Raw genomic sequence first — 20,394 nt, 5'->3', positions numbered from 1 at the left:
TTTACACCCATCTTTCCTATCTTGTACAAGTTTCTATCATATTATATAGCTCTTCACTTTTATCAATGTCAGTGGAAATTGTTCATGTTTTATTATCATATGGCAAGAGAAATAATGTACAAAAGCTTGCGTATTTGGAGAGCTAGCAATTGTGATACTATCTACATGTTTTGTTAGTCTATAAAGTGCTATCAGACTATTTGTTGTTTTTTAAGTTTTACCATAAAAATGGTTAGTCAAATAATACTCAGTTATGGGAGAAGTGGTGTTATGCAAGAGTTTTAGATCAATAAAACATTTAAGCACAAATGACTGAATAAAAGGCAGAGTACCAGACATCAATCTGAATCTCTTTTGTTTTGTAGCTTTCACTTAAAATACTAAGAACAACATAAGTTATAACATACTTTCATTTGGTATGATTTTAAGACAAAGTACATGGATCATCATGGACTCAGCTGCTTAGGATTTAATCCATATCAGTGAGAAAAATTAAAAGATAGTCACAGTTCTGGCCATTACGTGTCTAACACACAATGGTGCTAGGGCAGAAGGTTTGCTTTCAACAGCCAACAAATTTAGAAAGGAAGAATAAAAATCATGCAGTAATACTCACAGCTTTGGTTTGGCAAGGACTGGTGGTGGTTCCTTTGTGGGGGAAAGCAGGACAGAAGGAGCTGGAGCAGATTTCTCTCTCTTGGCTTTGCTGTTAATCTCTCCATTTGCTCCATGACTGGAGTGGATGCCGTTGGTTTGCTTCTCAGCAGAATTGAGCTGTAACTGAACGGCTGCTACGTTGGGCCTAAACTCAGTGTTGTTCACCTGTTGGCTGTCTGTATGCTTCTTTGGAGGAAGCTCAAGAGAACTAATCTCAAGAACTGGAGGGGGAGGTGGGAAATGTTGGAAATCATCACTGCTAGATTCTCCTGTTGACAACTCATGGCTAGAGCTTTCAGAGATGGCTAAAACAAAACAAAAAAGATGGTGTAGGTGGAGCTTGGTCCTGCCTTGAGGGCGGGGGGCTGGACTCGATGACCTCTTGAGGTCCCTTCCAGTCCTATTATTCTATGATTCTATGATCCTGTTAAACAACTTGTATTCAAACTACATAACATATGCTTCAACACATATTCACAGTATGCTTCTAGTTCATTCAAGATGAGATCACTTCACTTGTGTTATATACAGTGGCTGCATCAGCTGGATACTCTTTCTGAAGTTCACACAAATATTCATGCCAAATTAGATATGCTACAAACTTTTCATGCCTAACTACTCATGATGCCGGTGGAATAATCACCAGTTAAGAATGAATGACCTACAGTTATTCAAGAACAGCAGCCTGAATGAATTGCCTATATTGGAATTTTGTTAGCAGTCATTGCACATATTCAACAACACGTATGTGAGCTGTTAGTATAATCCAAAACTTAAAGGCTTGAATTTCTACTTCAAATTTTACATAAAAAACACAAGGATTTTATTTTAATTTTTGCCAGCATAACTTCATCTATTTTATTTTTGCTTTTGCTGCCATCTAGCCTCAGAGTTTTGATGTTAAACAATCTGTCCAGCTTGGTTATCTTATTTTTTCTAACGGGGTTTCATATACATAAATTAATTATTAAGAAACCAACAAACTGTAATTCTGGCACTCACGTGGTCAGTTCTATCTGAGGATGGTAACAGACTTTGCAACGTAGCTTCATCCATTAAATAAGCATTTTCTTTCATTTTATAGATGAGATAAGTCAGCCTCAAGAATTTGGGTGACTAGCCCAAGCCCAAGATCACACTGGACACCATTGACAGAGCTGGAAATAGAACTCAGGTTTTCTAGTATTTCAGTCATTTGACTTAGTTGCCAGAAAAAATCCCCTACATAAACCACTAAGTGTGCTCCAGCAGGGGTATTCATTGGATTTATTTCTGTGGGTTGTTGAATTTAGTACTGAGCACTGATCAATAGACCTATGTTTAAGTTTCTTTTTAAAAATTATTTCTTGTATTAAGAGGCTGGGACAGGCACATTCTAATAAACATAAATTACAGAATCACAAAGGTGACAAAAGGTCATCCAACTGAGCCCCCTGTGTGAGGCAGGACCAAGTACTCCCTGACAGGTATTTATCTAAGCTGTTCTTAAAAACATCCAGTGATGAGGATTCCACTGCCTCTTTCGGAAGCCTATTTCAGCATTTAACTATGCTTATAGTTAGAAAGTATTTCCTAATGCATAACTTGAAGAAATAACAGACTTTTGACTGCTTTGACTTTTGACTGTCATACATTTCACTCCAGCTGTTTATTCTTTAGGGTTCTATTTATTCAAACCCATTTCTATTTGGTATTTTCCTTGGAATTTTCTTTATAGTTACTTTACCATGTTCACAATACTTCATAGTCATCCCTTTCATTAACACTTTAGCTGCTTTTTTTTGTTTTACTCCTCTGTGGGAGTTTTTAGGTTCAGTGTTCACATTTGTCTGCATTGCTGCAGGAAAAGGCACCTCTGATTCAGCTGCAGCTGCTTGATAGTAGTTGACCCTCTCAATTAGCAGCTGGATTTCTGAAAAGATTTACTAGAGTCCATTATGGCTCCTTTTTAAATGTATTTTTAGGATAAACAGAATAGCCTTCTCTTATCTCCATTAAGGACAGCTTTCAGATTCAGAAAGTAATCAGTATGCGCTGGAAGATGTCAGAAGACTCACACAGAGATAGAACAGAAGATGCAGCAAGAAGTTTCCAAAACAAACTCTGTCTTGAAGCATCTGTTTTCTGCAAAGTAGCCAGATAACTGCACAGATGTCACATAAGTTCAACTATCTAAGCATTCCAATATACATTTCTTTTCCCCTTTTGACACATACCTGAGCAGACAGTAAGTTGCGCACTGCTTGTCACTGATCCATATTCGTTTGTTGTTGTGCATGTGAAGGTTCCTGCATCTTCAGGAAAAGTCTCTGCAATCACCAATGTACATATCTCTTCTAGAAATGAACAGAGGAACAAACCAATGATCCTCTATGTAAGGGGCTGTACATGAAGTTGGGCATTTAATATCCCAGTGCATTATAGGACAGAAGACTAAGGGTCAAATGATCTTAAAGCAAAGGAACATAGGAAATCCATATAATCACTCCAAGTACATTGCTTTAAAAAGGTTGAATATCCTTAACATATAGCTCAATAAATCTGTTTTCCAAGTGGCCTAAAATTGTCCATTTTTCACATCCACATTTTTTCATACCTATATTTGTGTATACAAAAGTTGATTTTGTCCACAAATGCCTTTTGCATACACAAATCTAACAATTCGGTTTCCATAGTCAAACACAGCTTGCATACTTTAATCCAAATCATACCTAATCTCTTTTTGCCTGAAGACGACAATATTACCTGTCCCTCCTCCTCTACTTCCAAAATCTTGCATTTTTAAAAGTGTAAGAAATAGCAGAATTCTTTGACATCGAGCAAAGCACTATAAAACAGATACCTTTTAAAAATCTGACAACGCATATAAAAATACAGAAGTCTCCTTCATTTGAAGAAAATCAGTTTGGGTTGAACATTTAGCTCTTTGTATTGCGCCTGGCTACTCTTCAGACACTGGTTTATTCTCGATAACCCTTTACAAGCACATCAAGATCTGGTTGCACTGAAGTCAACAGGTGTTTTGCCATCAACGTCAATGAGACTAAAATTTGGCCATGTGCTCCCTAACTATAGAAGGGCAGAAGTTAGAAAACCTGCATGAAAGGCCAAGTTTACCTTAAGTTTAGTATTATTCGAGTCTCAAATTTATCTTAGCTGTAGGTATTACGTTACCATGGATAAAGTCTCCTTATTTTCATCAGTCTCATTCAATGTAATGGTAATATTTTTGATTAATTGAGCTATATTTTCAAGTTTCTCCGAGGAAGTCACCCTATTTTATTTCTTATTGTAACTGTACACAATATGGTAAGCTATAAAGAAAAGGCTGATACACAGTATTGCTAATTCTACTATAGTTTCTGGAAGCAGATTTAAATAATCGCAATTTTGCACAGTTCTTATGAATAGTTAGTTTTAGATTAAGGCTGCTCTAGATAACTAGGGGAATCTACACTTAAAATGCTGGGGTCATAAAGCTGTAGCACTTCAGTAAAAAACACTATGTCAATAGGAGAGCTGCGTCTGTCAGCACAGTTAATCCGCTTCCAGGAGAAGTGGTAGCTATGTCAACAGGAAAAGACCTCCTGTTTACACAGTGCTGTCCCCAGTGGAGATTAGGTTGGTATAACCACATCACTCAGGGTGCAGATTTTTCACACACCTGGGTGACTTAGTTACACCAACGTAAGTAGCCTTAAAAGCTTCCTTTCAAAACATCTATTTTTAATACCTTTCCTTCCCTTCACAGAGGAGATGTATCATTAACACATACCACATTTTGCCAAGACCTTGCTTCAAATTAAACATTTTTGCTCTCGAATTTTGAACTCTGCATATTCATCTGATTACCAAATGCTACAAATTGGCAACCAGTAGAATTGGAAAAAGTAGCAGAATATTGAATTGGAAAAAGTAGCAGAATATTGACTTTCATGTGAGATACATGTGTGTGGAAAAGAGTACAACAAGGCTGAGTCATTTATTAATGTTTTCTTTAAATTTAAGTGATGAAGCTTTGGGAGTCATTCTTAAAAGTTTCATTGAGGCAGCAATCAAAGTTAAATGGTTTTTCCTTTTTGAAATTATCATGTATCCAAAGATTTCCTGTGTTGGAGATAGGCTGAAAATGAATGACTAATTAAAAGTGGAGCATAGAATCTTAACATATTTATTTTTTTCCAGTCCATAAAACACCTTTTTTTTTGGGGGGGGGGGGGGGGGGGAGAGGGAAGAAGAGAGGTTAGCCAGAGCAGTCATTCTGTGTAATTGTAGTAAAGGTGTCTGGTAAGTACTGTAGCGTGCTGGATTTTATCTTACCCAGATAAAGATTAATGACTCAGAAAGGCCTTATCAGATAAGTAATGGGTAACACAAGCTTGGTTTTGAACTTCTGAGGTCAGACTTTTCTGAGTGCTGGTGTGTTTTAGCAAGTGGATAATATAAAAGTCACTTTATCATACATTGTTAACTACACATGAATCCAAAAAGAGGTAACAATCCCTTGGAATGGAATTTGATATAGAAACCATGGTAATTAGTTTCCTGTTAAAAGAATAGGAGAATTCCAAGTACTGAATATTTCAGTATAACAAGTGGATATGGCAAACACATTTATCACACGTGTTACTGGACATGATACTAAGTCATCTAGCAGAATTATCTTATTTCTGTAAGTGCTTATGTAACAAGACAACAGGATATCCTTTAAGAAATTGAATACTTTCTTAAAGTAATTAACAGAGGAAGAATTACGAATTCTCAATAATGGGTTGATTTAATTTACTATATATTTTGCAATGAAACATTTTGTATATTTAAGTAAAATATTTGCAAATACTATATTGCATTAATAATAAAACTTGCATAAAAGTAATTACTAGATTTTACAGACTAGCTATTCCTGTGCTGGATGATAGGACAAATAGATTTGTGTATTTTCAATGTACCATTATGACAAAATCATGAGAAAACTGGTTAAAAAGTTAGGTCATGGTAGTCTCAGAAACTTCAAGAGAATCTGTCTAATTAAAAAAATATTTGGGATTGGGGTAGTAAGCAACTCTATGCTACTGGCCAGTGGATTTGTTCTCAAAAACCAAGACTATGAGGGTATGTCATTCCACGAGGAGTAACAGTTAATTCGAACTAAGGAGTTAGTTCGAATTAACGTTTAATTCGGGCAGTTAGTTCGGACTAAGGGGGGATTTAAAAATGGCAGCGCCCAGGGACATGCAAATGAAGCCTGGGATATTTAAATCCCGGGCTCCATTTGCAACTCCGGTTGCCCTCATTTGCCTACCTAGCTCGAACTAACGAGCTAGTGTAGACATACCCTGACTGTCCCACTCAGAATCCTTGCAAAAGGATATATTAGCAAATATTTGTATAAAGCAGTGGACCAAAATGTAGGTTTACTGTATGTAGGAATTAGGAAACTAACTCCCATGATAGGAGTTGAATGGCTGGTTTTCTATATTTAGTTAAGTTTTAAATACTGATTTTGCACAATTATTTCTTTTCCTGTTGTTGAGTTAAATAAAATCTGGCAATATGAAGTAAATAATGTCTGTTCTATTTCCAGCAATCATCAGCTGACAATTTCATTACAGAAATGTGTTCCAGAGAGCAGTTCTGAAATACTGTTCTCCAGGCCTTGAACATATTTAACACTTGACTAAACGATTACAAAAGCATTCTGTTCGCTGAAACATGTAAAATGCTGAAGCAAGCAAGCACTTGATTATTTTGGCAGTTGGATAACAAGAAGGGTTGAATTTTACAGGTTAATCTTTTTTCATTCATTTATTGCTTATGAGTCAGAATCATAATAAAGGAGAACTAAATGTAACTAAGATACCCTTGTCCCCAGCCAGTATGCCTGCAAATAGTCAATTCATACTAGATCTTTAGGGAACAAATCTCTACCCATGTCTACGCTGGTATTTCTGTTTTTAGAGTTCTGATTCTGGAGCATTTTTACTAATTTCTTCCTATTGTAGTATTTTTCAGAGATGAGCATTGACTTTGCAAAATTTGCGTATGCATCACAGAAAAGGTGACACTTTTCTTTGATCTGAAGCTTTGATTTACAACTTTGATCTTCAGCTTCCTCCATGGTCATTCATATGTAATCCTGGAAAACAAAGTTTTTGGCCATGATGCAATGTATAGAGCAATAGCTCTATGCAGTTCATAGTTCCAATGCTACAGTTTCTACCATAAAAAGCAAGGGTGGGTAAGCACAGTGGTTATTTTCTTCACTGTGAAAACCCTGTCAGTTGTAAACCTGTCTCCTATTTCTAGACCTGGTCCTCTGTGTGCGAGTCACTCCAGGTTAACAAAGGAATGCACTCAACAGGTCCCGTCTAGCAAATTGGGAATCTGTCTGGAAGGCAGGGAGGAACAAGTGAGTGTAGAACAGAAAAAAATTGAGTGTGATGAGAAACCACAGAGTTACAGCAAAGACAAAGAAAAGCCTCAAATAAAAGCAATAGATAATATCAGTTCAGTCTTGTGAAAACACTCAACATTTGGTAACAAAAATAATAAAAATCTTAGTTGGTGCCCTGTCTTTCCAGTTTTTCTAATGACATTACTCCCCCTCCCACCTTCATAGCAGTTCCAGAGTGATTTTAGCACATCCTCATGAGCTCTAAAATTAGGGTATGTCTAGACTACAGCGTTATTTCGAAATATCTAATTTTGAAATAGTTATTTTGAAATACTTTATTTCAAAATAACACGTCTAAACACAAAGTGCATTTCAAAAGAGCTGAATCGCATTTAAGGCCAGCCAGAACTGGTTCCAGCAGGGATTCAGGTCAGAAGTTACCTTGTGGCCAGGGCGGCCAGCAGGGCACCCTGGGAAGGGCTGGAGGACCTTTATTTCAAAATAAGTGTCTACACAGTGCTTATTTCGAAATAGCAATTTCAAAATTGGCATTATTCCTCATGGAATGAGGTTTACCAATTTTTAAGTAAGCTCTCTGCTATTTCGATTTAATTTCAATATAGCAGTTGTCTTGTGTAGATGCTAGGAAAGTTATTTTGAAAGTTATTTTATCCTTAGAGATTAAAGCTTTACACCATCTGAAAGGTGCAGTGTCAAGATTTCAGAAGATATGCAGCATTGATTAACTATGGAGATAGTTCTTGAGATAGGAGCCATGAAATATTTGTTCAGCTCTTACTGAAGGGGTGATGTGAAGATTAGCAAAATGGTACAGTTAGGGAAGGGTCTGACACCATATTAGCACCAGGATGAGAAAATGACTTTTCAGTGAGAGAAAACCAGGAATATACATTCTTAGTGGTATTGGTCTTTTTACAAGATATGACCAGATGTTTTATACATCCTAAGGACACTATGCCAGCCAACACTTAATTCTTGAATATTTTAATCAAGACAAAATAATGGGATTATTATTGGTGGCAGCATACAAACAAAGTCAGCTCCTAGAAATTACCCACTCAATCTTCTTGCTATGATCCGTTTTTGGGTGAGGAAAAGTTGGCAACTAAGATTTTTTTCTCCTACCTTATCAAAGTCTCAATCTATGCAGATACTAACTCCTTTATGCTTAATGTGTACAGCGATGAAATCTTAAATTTTAGGATTTCACAAAAGAGTTGAGAACATTTTGAAATTACAAAGCAGTCTGTTATACGACTAAATACATACATGTTGCAGCACAACATGACTATTAAAATATGCTACAGTGAAAACTGTTATCTGGAACTTTGTTAACCAGAAAACTTTGTTAACCATCATTGTCACCCAGCCACAATAGCCCTGTGTCTTCAGGCACACACTCCTGACTCCCACCTGTCCTTGGCTATCTCTACACAGCAGTGTTATTTCAGCGTAGCTAATGTTATTCCAAAATAACATAGTCCATGTCTATACTACAGGCAGTTATATTTTGAATTAATGTCAAAATAATGTCTTACACTGTCCTGTAACCCTCATTTTATGAGGAGTAAGGGAAGTCGGAAAAAACGTGCTCTCTCATACTTCCTGCTGTGTAGAGTACCAATGAGTGACAAGTAACAAAGCTGTCACTGTAATATGTTATAAATACTTTACAAAAATTGCTGTAAGAGATCCTTTCCAATGATAAAGTCCTCAAGAACATAAAGAACTACAGGTTGAACCTCTCTAGTCTGGGACACTCTAATCCAGCAACACTCATGGTCCAAAAGAACCATGGATGTTGCTGGACCAGAGAGCTCCAGCCGCAGCAGTTGAGAGCGGCTGGGAGTGGAGCCAATCTGGCAGGCCAATAACCCACAGAACCAGTCGCACACAGGGCCAGTGGCCAGGTGCCCCAGGAGTGGCTGCCTGCATATGCAGAGGCCAGGTACCTTGGTAGATCAGGCAGCTGGAAACAGGGCCCCCCAACTGGTTTGGGGGCTGCAGCCAGGAGGGGAGCCCTGGGAGAACCCGGAAGCGTGATCTCCCCTGGTCCAGCAAACTCTCTTGTTCAGAACTGGTCAGGTTCCAAGGGTGCCAGACCAGGGAGGTTCAATCTGTAGAGAGCTCACCCCTCACTGGGAAGCACCAACATACAAGCACAGCCTGAGCAGTATGACCAAAGACAAGGACAATGAGAGTACAAAACACTGCAGAAATACTGGGGTTGTAGAGGAGAGCTGAAAGAAGAAAACAGAGGTAGTATAAGAAGGGAGGTGGATCAGAGTGGCAGAGAAGGTGGGGATTCAATTGTCTCTAATCCAATTATAGTGTCTTTCTCTAATCTAGTGATACCTTTAGTTTATCTTACATTTATCTTTTATTTCTAATTATTGAGTTGCCCCTCTGAATTTAGATATTGTCAACCTCATGTTGTCTTTTCTTTTGCATAGTGAAGAGCCAGAATCTTAGGTAGGGTTAACTGGGACAGCACTCAAGTTGTAGGAGGCACTACTCCAGCTAGGGTCCCCCCTATAATGTTTATATACTCATTAACTGAGAATTGGTTGCATTATGACAAGGCTGAATTTTGGGGCAGTTGTGTTATGCTTGCATTATTTGTTTCAGTTTCATCATGAAGTTTTCAGTTTTAAACTTCATGTAGCCATACTTGGAAATCTTGCATGCTTAGGCTACTGTAGCAACATATGAAACCTAAAATGCACAATCCAAGATAATTCTCTGATTTTGTTTTGGTTAAATTATGCAGCATTGTGTTTGAAAGATTTTATGTGCAGCAATTTTCTAGAAAGGTAAGAATATTATTTTATATAGTTTTCTTCTTACATGCCTTTAGACAATTGCCTTACAGTAATTCAATACGGTTTGTGGCTGTCTCCAGACAGCTGAGTAATGGCTAAAGCATCAACAGCTGGCAAATGACTCTATAGGCTTTTTTTTTTTTCATCCCCAAGCAGACTGTTCTTTGAGGGATTCAATCAGCATAAAGTCAAAATGTCAAAGAAAGAAGTACAGGACAGGTAATTTGACAAACTGTGATGTTGGCTTTAAGTAATCTGACTATCTATTAATTCACAAAACAGTCTGAAGAGATTTGTGATGCAGGCTGATTTCTGTCTAGACAGAGAAAGGAGTGTAAAACACATTAGGCAGATAAAACATCACAGTGACAAGAAAAACCTGCTTCACAGTCTCTCAGCTGTGTGAATTTATAGTGATCTCTGCACCTATTTCATTATTATTGACCTATAAACATCTAGGGCTCACCAAATTTGCATTCTAAGGTTTCTAGTGACAGCTGGACACTAGCCATACAATACTGCATAGACATATATAGCATCAAAATATTTTTAAAAAAATTGTCAAAACTGCATCTACCTCACATACTAGCAGAGGTTTTCATAATTTGTCCGCTTCCTCACACTTTACTTATCTCATTGTCTTCATTCAGCCACAGTTGACATTTGTTTGTTTATGGGCCATTTCTTTAACAGGTATTGTTTTATCTACTATGCTATCTCGCTGAACCTCTGCCTTTGAAATGTACAAGAGCTGCCTGTGGCTCTTGTACATTTCAAAGGAAGAGGCACAGATGGGACCTGTGCCTCTGGCTCCCCTGCAGAGACAGTGCTAGGGTGAAACTGGCTTTTAAGCCAGCTCCCCCCAGCACTGGCTCTTGCTCTTTCCCCTTTCCCCCTTGGTGCCTCTCATACAGAGGCAGCACAGGGGCGGGGGGAAGCAACTAGATGAGTTGTGACTCGACTACCCGATAAGCCTGTGCTTATCGGGTAGTTGACTAGTCACATACATCCCTACTCAGGATAAGGGCAGTGCGCAGAGACACGGACCTCCTCCTCCCCCGGACTACAGGAACATGCAATGCTACCAGCCACATCTTGAAGTGGCACAGAGCAGGTGGACAGGAAGCTGTCTTTGTGCTGCTGGTGGGAGTGATGGCAGCTGGGGGATCCCAGGCTCTTTAAAAAAAAAAAATCACCCAAGGGTGGCAGGCAGGGTCGGGAGACACTTTGGGGGAGGTGCACGGAGGTGGCAAGCGGGGCCAGAGGACTGTTCTGGCTTGTAACATTCCTGGAGCCTAGGCACCAGAGGCCCATACATCTCCATCACACCTGGCTTTATCTGGTTTCCTAGAATCAGTGTTACAACACATTGCAACAAGATGTAGCAGCTATTTTTCTAGAATCAATTCAACTGCTCACTGTAAAAAATGCTGTAAGGGTCCTAATGCCATTCTATACGTTTTATCAGTTCTGAAATTCAGCTCCTCACACAACAGATGAAGTTAAAGTTCTTCCTGTTTGGGCAGATTCCATTAATATATGTCATATTAACTATACACACACAGATCCTCTGATCCTGCACTGCTGAGACTAGGGGAAGCTTTATCATTAGCTTTATTGGGTGCAGAATTAGACCCACTATGTGAAATATCTTCGGAACTAGCAGAAGCCAGAAAAAGCTAATTCAACAATTGTACTTGCACACAATCTCACATGAACAGCAATGATGGTGTAATAGAATACACAGAGCTGGAGGAGAGACAGTCTCCTGAGTCACAATCCCTCCTACTCTTTCCCCATCTTTGTACAGGTAGTAGTTAATCATAGAATCATAGAACTGGAAGAGACCTCAGAAGGTCATCAAGTCCAGCCCCCTGCTCTAGGCAGGACCAATCCCAACTAAATCAACCCGGCCAGGGCTTTGTCAAGCCGAGACTTAAACACCTCTAGGGATGGAGACTCCACTACTTCCCTAGGTAACCCATTCCAGTGCTTCACCACCCTCCTAGTGAAATAGTTTTTCCTAATATCCAACCTGGACCTCTCCCACCACAACTTGAGACCGTTGCTCCTTGTTCTGCCATCTGTCACTACTGAGAACAGCTATCAAATCCCCCCTCACTCTTCACTTCTGCAGACTAAACAGACCCAAGTCCCTCAGCCTCTCCTCATAAGTCATATGCTCCAGCCCCCTAATCATTTTGGTTGCCCTCCGCTGGACCCTCTCCAATGTGTCCACATCCTTTTTGTAGTGGGGGGCCCAGAACTGGACACAATACTCCAGATGTGGCCTCACCAAAGCCGAATAAAGGGGAATGATGACATCTCCATTAATTTAATTATTACTGTACTATCCTTTCAGCTGTACTCTACTTACATTTTAGCTATAACATCTATTTTATTTATATATATATATATAAAATCACTTCCACCTAGCTCTTGTAGTTCACTTTACAAAGGAGGTTGCTTGTCCTCAGGCACAGGCCTGAGCTAGAGACTCTTGTTCTCCACCCTGAGTAGGGGGCTGGGTCTCTTAATGGTGTTAGCTGGTCTTCCCTGTCTGCAGTCCAAAGGACCAGTCTGTGTGTTGCCCTGCTCATTCCTCAAAGAAAAATAATTTCCATTTTCCCAAAGGAACTTAACACACTGATCCACTTTGTTTAATAAAATCTAAAAAAAACCCAATAACTTTAGTATAATCATTTTACTACAAGACATATTAAGGAGAAAGTCTGTAGTAGTGCCACAGAAATTTAGGAACAGTGCTCACATTGTCTTTCAATGGAGCCTGGGCTCCTAAATACAACGCAAAAAAATTTTATGCAAAAATCTTCTCACTCTAAAATGCAGTTTTTGATTAATTTAAGAATGGTTTTAACCAAAGTAGATTTTGGCAAATTGTTTTGGTTAAAAATTTGGAAACGTCAAAACAGTTTCAGCATTTCTCAAACTAAACATATCTACATTTTGTGTTGGAAAAACATTTTGGAATTTTCCTCATTTTTATTTTAAAAACATTTACAAATGTGCTAAGCCACAGAATCAAAATAAAGTGTTTTATTTGGAACTGAGAAACATTTTCATTCAAACAAAATTATTTTTTGCTCTATATATTTGTTTGCCAAAAGTTACTAAACCTTGTTTTTGGGTCAATGGGAAACAATTTTCTGCATCTGCACCCAAACCAAATAGTCAGTTATCAGTACAGTACTGGTATGAAACCTCTTAGTTACTTTTAATATCTCCTCATTTAGCCCAATGTCTCTGACTGCCATATAATCAAACTTCTAGTTAACCATCAGTTACAGTTCACAATGGCAATGCATACCATGTTACTCCCCTGCATATCCAAAGGTTCAGAGGTATCTGAGACCCTTTAGAAAAATTGGATTATACTGTAATTTGACATCCTTAACAAATATAGACTAGTATATAATTATAATCCAAACCGCACAGTTAATACCTGGACTCATTGTTAATCCTTGTGAGAGGTCAGTTTGAGCAAATATATTGCTGTCAACTTTCTTGTAACGTTGTTACCTAGCACATCTCACATTTCAGGGCTCAGTATACAATGTGAGGTAGTTACAATTTAAAAAAGGGCACTGATTCAAGTTTTGTAATTATTTGCATGATGGTACTTGGTCCTAATGTGAAAGCAGGGGACTGGATTCCATGACCTTTCAAGGTCCCTTCCAGTTCTAGGAGATAGGCAATCTCCAATAATTAATTATAACTGATGCCTAAACTACGTGATGGGCATGCATGCATGCAATAATCCCTGCACACCCACCTCTCTACATCCTCTACTAGTCAATGTTTTCCAGGTCCAAAACTGAGGTGCTATATTTGGGGGCACAGCAGGGAAGTATTTTTACTAGTGGAATAAGAGAGGATGGTGAAGAAGTGGGAAGAGGGAAGGAGCACCCTCTTTCCCTCTTCCATCCCAGTTTCATAAGAGACACAGTGGAAGACGATACTTATATTCATATTAGTTCTTCACTATTTTTCCTAGTTACAATCTCTTCCTCTTCAGCCTCGCTTTTACCATAGATCCCTCAATTGCACATCTAATTCATCCACCCAAATCACCAGCTGACTCCATTCCTCGTGCATTCAATCCTGCTGATTCATCCCATGCCCACTAGTGCAGAAACTCAAAGTCCAAGTCTTATCTCAGAAAATCTCACACAATAGGCAGAGAACTCTTCTCTTCTGACCTAACTTCTCCATAGTTGCTTGTTTATGAGTTGAGCCATCTCTTGTCTGATATCACAAGGCCCAGAAAATCCCACATCCACACTCATCTCTCCATATGCAGAAAAACAGCTCCAGTCTCAGAGCCCTTTTTCCTACCTGACATGCTCTACCACCAACCTGGGAGGCATTCCTTCCTCCATTTGTTGTTTGATCTTGGAAAGTAGCAGCAGAGGTAGCACAAAAAAAAACAGGCATATGTTTACATGATGCTTAACATAATTCTGTACCTTCTCTCTGCTGTCTGCCATTTATGTGCTGCAGGGCTAAGAGCTCCCTGCTGGGCAGCCAAGTGTACTAAGCTAGAGTGGCTGGAGTAACCCTAGTCATTGGCAGTAGGTAGTGCTTCATTCTGTAAGTTTTAGCCAAAGCTGGGACACTACAGATTTGGTAGCATTTAGTCCCATTAGCTCCTACTAACCAATTTTTCTTTTGACAATCTCTGGAGAAAGGGGAGAGGAGGAGGAGGAGGAAGGTTAACTGCAGTGTTCTTAAAGGACATTTGTCAAGGAATCTATGCAAAAGCCTAAACAATTGCTTCAGAAGAAGCCATTTTCCTTCACTTTCACAGAACAGCACCTAGAAGGTGCCATGATGGTGTGATTTTATGCATGCATACACGCGCACATGCACATGTGAACACACACACACAGTATGGCAAAGAAGAACCAGCATTTAGTGGTCTGGTGATACCAAACTAAGCAAACAGAATATAATTTTGTGGGGACTGTTTCTCCTCATTAGCTTGCAAGTTGCTCCTTTTCGGAGAATAAAGATGGTTTAAAAGTTTAGTCAGTGGAGCCCTCTATTTTGATCTGAATGGAATATACTGTTTAACTAATACAAGAACTGATGTAAAGTACAGTGCAGAATATGAACCCTGTGACAAAAGAATACAGTGCCTTTAAGGGGGGGGGGTTATATTACCAATGTGCTCCAGTAACATAGTTCTATTTATGGCTTTAATACAAACACAAAGAACTAGTGAGGCAAAAGATTATTTTTTCATATGATTCTTACCAGGTTCAGCTGCAGACCGGGGCTCTGGATATCACATTATCCAAGGAGAAAAAAACAACAACAAGAAGAATGCATTAGAAAGAGGTCACATTAATACCAAGAACAGAAGTTCTGTATGGGTATATCTACACTTGCACAATCTTTCGAGAGAGGGATGCAAATGAAGACATTTAAAATTGCAAATTAAGCCGGGATTTAAATATCCCATGCTTCTTTTGCATATTCACGTTATGGTATTATTTCGAAATAACAGACGCTGTTAAGACGTGGTTATTTCGAAAGAAAACCCTTCTCTTGAAATAAATGGTAAACCTCATTGTATGAGGAGTAAGGGTTATTTCGAGAGAAGGGTTTTCCTCTTGAAATAACTGCATCTTAACAGCATCTGTTATTTCGAAATAGCACTATTTTGAAATAGCACTATAACGCAAATATGTAAATGAAGCACGGGATATTTAAATCCTGGCTTCAAAGAATCATAGAATACTAGGACTGGAAGGGATCTCGAGAGGTCATCAAGTCCAGTCCCCTGCCCTCAAGACAGGACCAAATACTGTCTAGACCATCCCTGACAGACATTTATCTAACCTACTCTTAAATATCTCCAGAGATGGGGATTCCAGAACCGTACTGGGCAATTTATGCCAGTGTTTGACTACCCTGACAGTTAGGAACTTTTTCCTAATGTCCATCCTAAACCTCCCTTGCTGAAGTTTAAGCCCATTGCTTCTTGTTCTATCCTCAGAGGCCAAGATAAACAAATTTTCTTCCTCCTCCTTATGACACCCTTTTAGATATCTGAAAACGGCTATCATGTCCCCCCTCAGTCTTTTCTTTTCTAAACTAAACAAACCCAATTCTTTCAGCCTTCCTTCATAGGTCATGTTCTCTAGACCTTTAATCATTCTTGTTGCTCTTCTCTGGACCATCTCCAATTTCTCCACATCTTTCTTGAAATGCGGTGCCCAGAACTGGACACAATACTCCAACTGAGGCCTAAGCAGCGCAGAGTAGAGCGGAAGAATGACTTCTCCTGTCTTGCTCATAACACACCTGTTAATGCATCCCAGAATCATATTTGCTTTTTTTGCAACAGCATCACACTGCTGACTCATATTCAGTTTGTGGTCCACTATAACCCCTAGATCCCTTTCTGCCTTATCCATATATCTGGATAGTTGAAGTCCCCCATCACCACCCAATCTTGGGCTTTGGATGATATTGTTAGTTGCCATTTCGAATATCTTCATTTGCATCCCTTTCTCGAAAGAGGGTGCAAGTGTAGACATACCCTCTAGAAATATTAAAGGCAAGTACAGTATCTATGCAGATGATACTGGCAGTAAAAAAAAAAAAATCAAGGATGACATTTATATTGCCTGCCTATACCAGTTCTTTCAGAATTAATTTACTTGGTCTTTATTACTATTACCAAAATAAGTGGATAAGAGGTTTTCTCCTTTACCCAGAACTCAATCCTTATGGTGGAAAGTGGCTACTTTGACTAACTGACGTTAATTCCATGGTGCTTTCTTGAGAACACATGAATATTATTTGGGCTAGCCAGAGGCAATTTCTTACTTTTTTGGAGAATTCTGAAATCTGGAGAATCTTCGATTTCAACACCCTGTCGAAACCACTCGACGTGCAAGGGAGGCGCTCCCCTGACTCTGCACTCTAATACAACCACCTGTCCCTCAGATGCAGTGTAGTTTTGAAGCTCCTGAAATGTGACACACATGCTTTAAATTAACAAAACACACCAACAAAAATCCTAGATACTTTAAAACCATCAGGTTAAGCATCCCTTCCTCACCAATCTTCTATTACATTGTATCATAACATTCTGCTGATTTTCTTTTTAAGAACAGTGTCTTCAGTTGTAAAATGCTTAATACAGTGTCTATTTTCAAATCCATTCTTATTATGGCTACAGAAGCTGCTGGTTTTCTAGGAGAATGATCTTCTTGATGAAAACAATATCATCAAGGAGAAAGTGAGAAGTGATTAACTTCACACAAGCGGTAGATATCAATAAATGGTATATTCTATTTTTTTTTTTAACTCCGGGGTGCGAAATGAAGAATTTTCAGCCAGCACACATCTTTTAAGATGTGCACTTTGTTAACTACATAGTGGCTAATCAGGACATGAGAGAATAATTGTTCTTATTTGGCAATACAATAAGGTTATGCACAGTGTTCATTTAAGTGTTGGGAAGTTATGTTAACTGACTTTATTATACCCTCCCAGTTCTCTCCAACCAAGTCAAGTATACCACGGCACCCTGCATTAACTGAAGTAAGCTTTGGCTTAAATAGACAGGAAAACTGTCAGCATTAGGACATTACCTCAGCAACAGGTGTGAAGTTGCTCTAAGTCTCAAAAAGGAAAAGGACAAAAATTTATCAATTTTCTAGCCTGGTGCAACCCTAGAAGGTACTTTCACGGCAGGGGCATAGCCCCTGTAGCCCACCCGTTTAACATCCAGGATCACTTGTACTTTCCCTCATGACTCTCCTCATGTCCCAGAGTTTGTCCCGCTGCACCAGCCTGGCTGGCACCCCACCCAAGGAGCACAACTGGTGTGCAGGGCTTTACCCCACTCTACCCAGCACTGCAGCTGGGGAACGGAGGTGGATGGAACATGGGAGCTCAAGTTGCTCCACCGGGTGCTCAGCTGGGGAGAAGGGCAGAGAGCTCGCCCCACTCCACCAGCCAATCCAGTGTACCAACTGAGAAGCAGGATTGGGGTATAGGGGCTTACCCCACTCTGCCCGGCACTGCACCTTCAGCCAGGGAGTGGAAGTGCAGGGATATGTGGGTGGAATGGGGCAAGGACCTGCATGCAAACCCCACTCCACGGGTGTGTCCCTAGGGCCTTGGATCCCCTGGGAGGCATATCCTTCCTGTCTTCCTCAAGACCAGCTGGAAAGTAGGAAGCCCAATCCATTCTGCTCCACTCCTCTTGCCCCCATCATTGCCAGCCCACCCAAAGTCAAGGCCCAGTCAAGCGTCCCCTTATGGCTACACCACTCCTTCCCAGATCAGTACCTGAAACACTAGTAACCAAGATAAATATAGAGAAAGGAACAGAGAAAGTAGTTAAGGAAAACTGGACAAACTGGTGGTTTGAATTACAATGATTTGTAAAAAAACACTATTTTCAGACTGCATTTAAAATGTGAAAGATATTTTTAAGATGTTTTTCTGAAACATTTGAAGCCATCAAAGCAAAGTAAAATAGCACAAATGAATTTGTTGAATGTTCAACGTGTGTATAGCTGCAAAGAGACAGAAGCTTGACCTACAAGTTTGGTATGGAATGTTGCATACATTTCAAGAAATATGCAGCACTTGGTTAAAGAATTCTAAAGCAGAGAAAAACAACAAATGTAGATGGTATCATGATTTTTCGTGGACACAGTCCACTTCTTCAGATAACCGGAATTTTGAATTTAGGATATGCAGACCCAAAATAAATAGGAGAAGGGAAGGGAAGGGGAAGACAGGGAGCAGAGGGTATAGAAAATCAGGAAGGTAGAGGGAAATCAGTAAGTATCTGAAGACTGGGTAGTTAAAACGAAGATAAGAATCAAAGTTAATGGATAGTATTCTTCCTGATTCTTTGATTCTTATCTGTTTCATTTTAACTACCCAATCTTCAGATACTTACTGATTCCTTCTACCTTCCTGATTTTCTACACTCTCTGCTCCCTGTCTCTCCCCACCTCTCCTATTTATTTTGGGTCTGCACATCCTAAACTCAAAACTCTGGTCATCTGAAGAAGTGGGCTGTGTCCACGAAAACTCATGATACCATCTACATGTTTTGTTAGTCTATAAAATGCTACCAGACCATTTGTTGTTTTTTTCTGTACAGACTAACTCGGCTACCTTCTGAAGCTTCTAAAGCAGAGGTGAAACATACTCAAGCAAGGGCTGGGCAGGGAGATTGGAATAGCTTTCAGTACGCTTTCTGTTACCAATATTAAGAGTATGAAGCAAAGAAAGCTCATGCCACAGAGCAACACCAGTCCAGTCAGACCGTCACTATTTTGTGCATAAAAATTGCACTTTTAGGCCCTAATTCAACAAAGCACTTAAGTATGTACTCAATTTTAACCACAGTATTCCACTGACTTCTCACATGCTTACAGCTAAACACATACACAGGCACTCTGCTGTATTACAGCCTAAAATCTCTGCATTGGTGATTTTCCTCTGTAGTTAGTATAACATGAGGATTATGCAAACTTGTGATATGTTAATGCTGGACTAACTACAGGTTACTTAGAGCTGAATGCAATGTTTTGAGAGGGCAGTCTTTCCCAGTTGGTGATACGTTGATCTGTTTATTCTCGAGGCTCTCAATCTTGCATTGGTGGCTCTTTTCACACATCAAGCTTCTGAGTATGACCCCCTCCCCTTTGAAATGAAACACACGCATTTTTATATTTATCACAATTTTAAATAAATTTAAAATCCTATTGCTTACAATTATTTTCTCACCGCTTTTAAATTAAGACTAAATGCACTAAATATTGAAAGTATTGTCATAAACATTATTTTTTTTAATAAATAACTACTGTTTAATACTGAAGGGCATAAAGAAACTTTGTCAATATCATTTTTTCCACAGCAGACCTAATGCCCATCCTTACTTCTCTGTTGCTGGCAGCCAAAGAGTCACCCTTCAGAGGTGGGCTGCTGGAAAGACGCCCTTACTTCTTTGTAATGTTTGAAATTTGTGCTGGGTGAGGTAGCTATGGGCGATAAAGGCAAATTTCCAGGTGGCTACAGACTCCACAAGCCATCCTCTAGTGCTGCTCCTGCCTATAAGTCTTGCTGTTAAATTGCCTTTTTTTTTGTTCCAATCTCAGTGCTCTGATTTGTCTGCTGTTTAACACATCTCTTCAGCGGCTGAACAATCAAGTCCTCAGTGTTGTCCTAGTCTCAGACAGACTTCAGGAAAATGGTACCCTGGACAAACTTCTATTTTGGCAGTTTTCTTTGGAGGCAGATGATCTCCGGCTATCAGCCCCACCATACACCATGGGAGCTGACAGGCAGATCCCATGTGCAGTACTGACAGTTCACAGCATCCATGCATTAACCTTGCAATCCCCAAGGGGTCATGACTCCCACTTTGAGAACCTCTGGTTTATTTCAACAGTGTATGTTATGAACTTTCAGGAGTAATTTAAGGTGAATATGAGGTTA

At 39.4% G+C, this 20,394-nt stretch overlaps 1 protein-coding gene across 4 annotated transcripts in view; it reads right to left on the bottom strand.

Annotated features, from left to right (window-relative positions):
- PALLD (palladin, cytoskeletal associated protein) overlaps nt 1-20,394 on the bottom strand; it is a 324,324-nt gene that overhangs the window by 164,469 nt on the left and 139,461 nt on the right. For all 4 annotated transcript variants that reach the window (XM_075931128.1, XM_075931129.1, XM_014574906.3 and 1 more), the window contains 4 exons: nt 16,753-16,894; nt 15,172-15,195; nt 2,874-2,993; nt 617-962 (listed from right to left, as the gene is read on the bottom strand). In XM_075931128.1, the coding sequence (XP_075787243.1) occupies nt 617-962; nt 2,874-2,993; nt 15,172-15,195; nt 16,753-16,894 (632 nt within the window). The remainder of the gene's footprint in view (nt 1-616; nt 963-2,873; nt 2,994-15,171; nt 15,196-16,752; nt 16,895-20,394) is intronic.

The sequence above is a fragment of the Pelodiscus sinensis genome, chromosome 5, assembly GCF_049634645.1.
Source record: "Pelodiscus sinensis isolate JC-2024 chromosome 5, ASM4963464v1, whole genome shotgun sequence".
NCBI classification, from domain to species: Eukaryota; Metazoa; Chordata; order Testudines; family Trionychidae; genus Pelodiscus; species Pelodiscus sinensis.
This window is presented reverse-complemented; position numbering and strand designations above follow the sequence as displayed.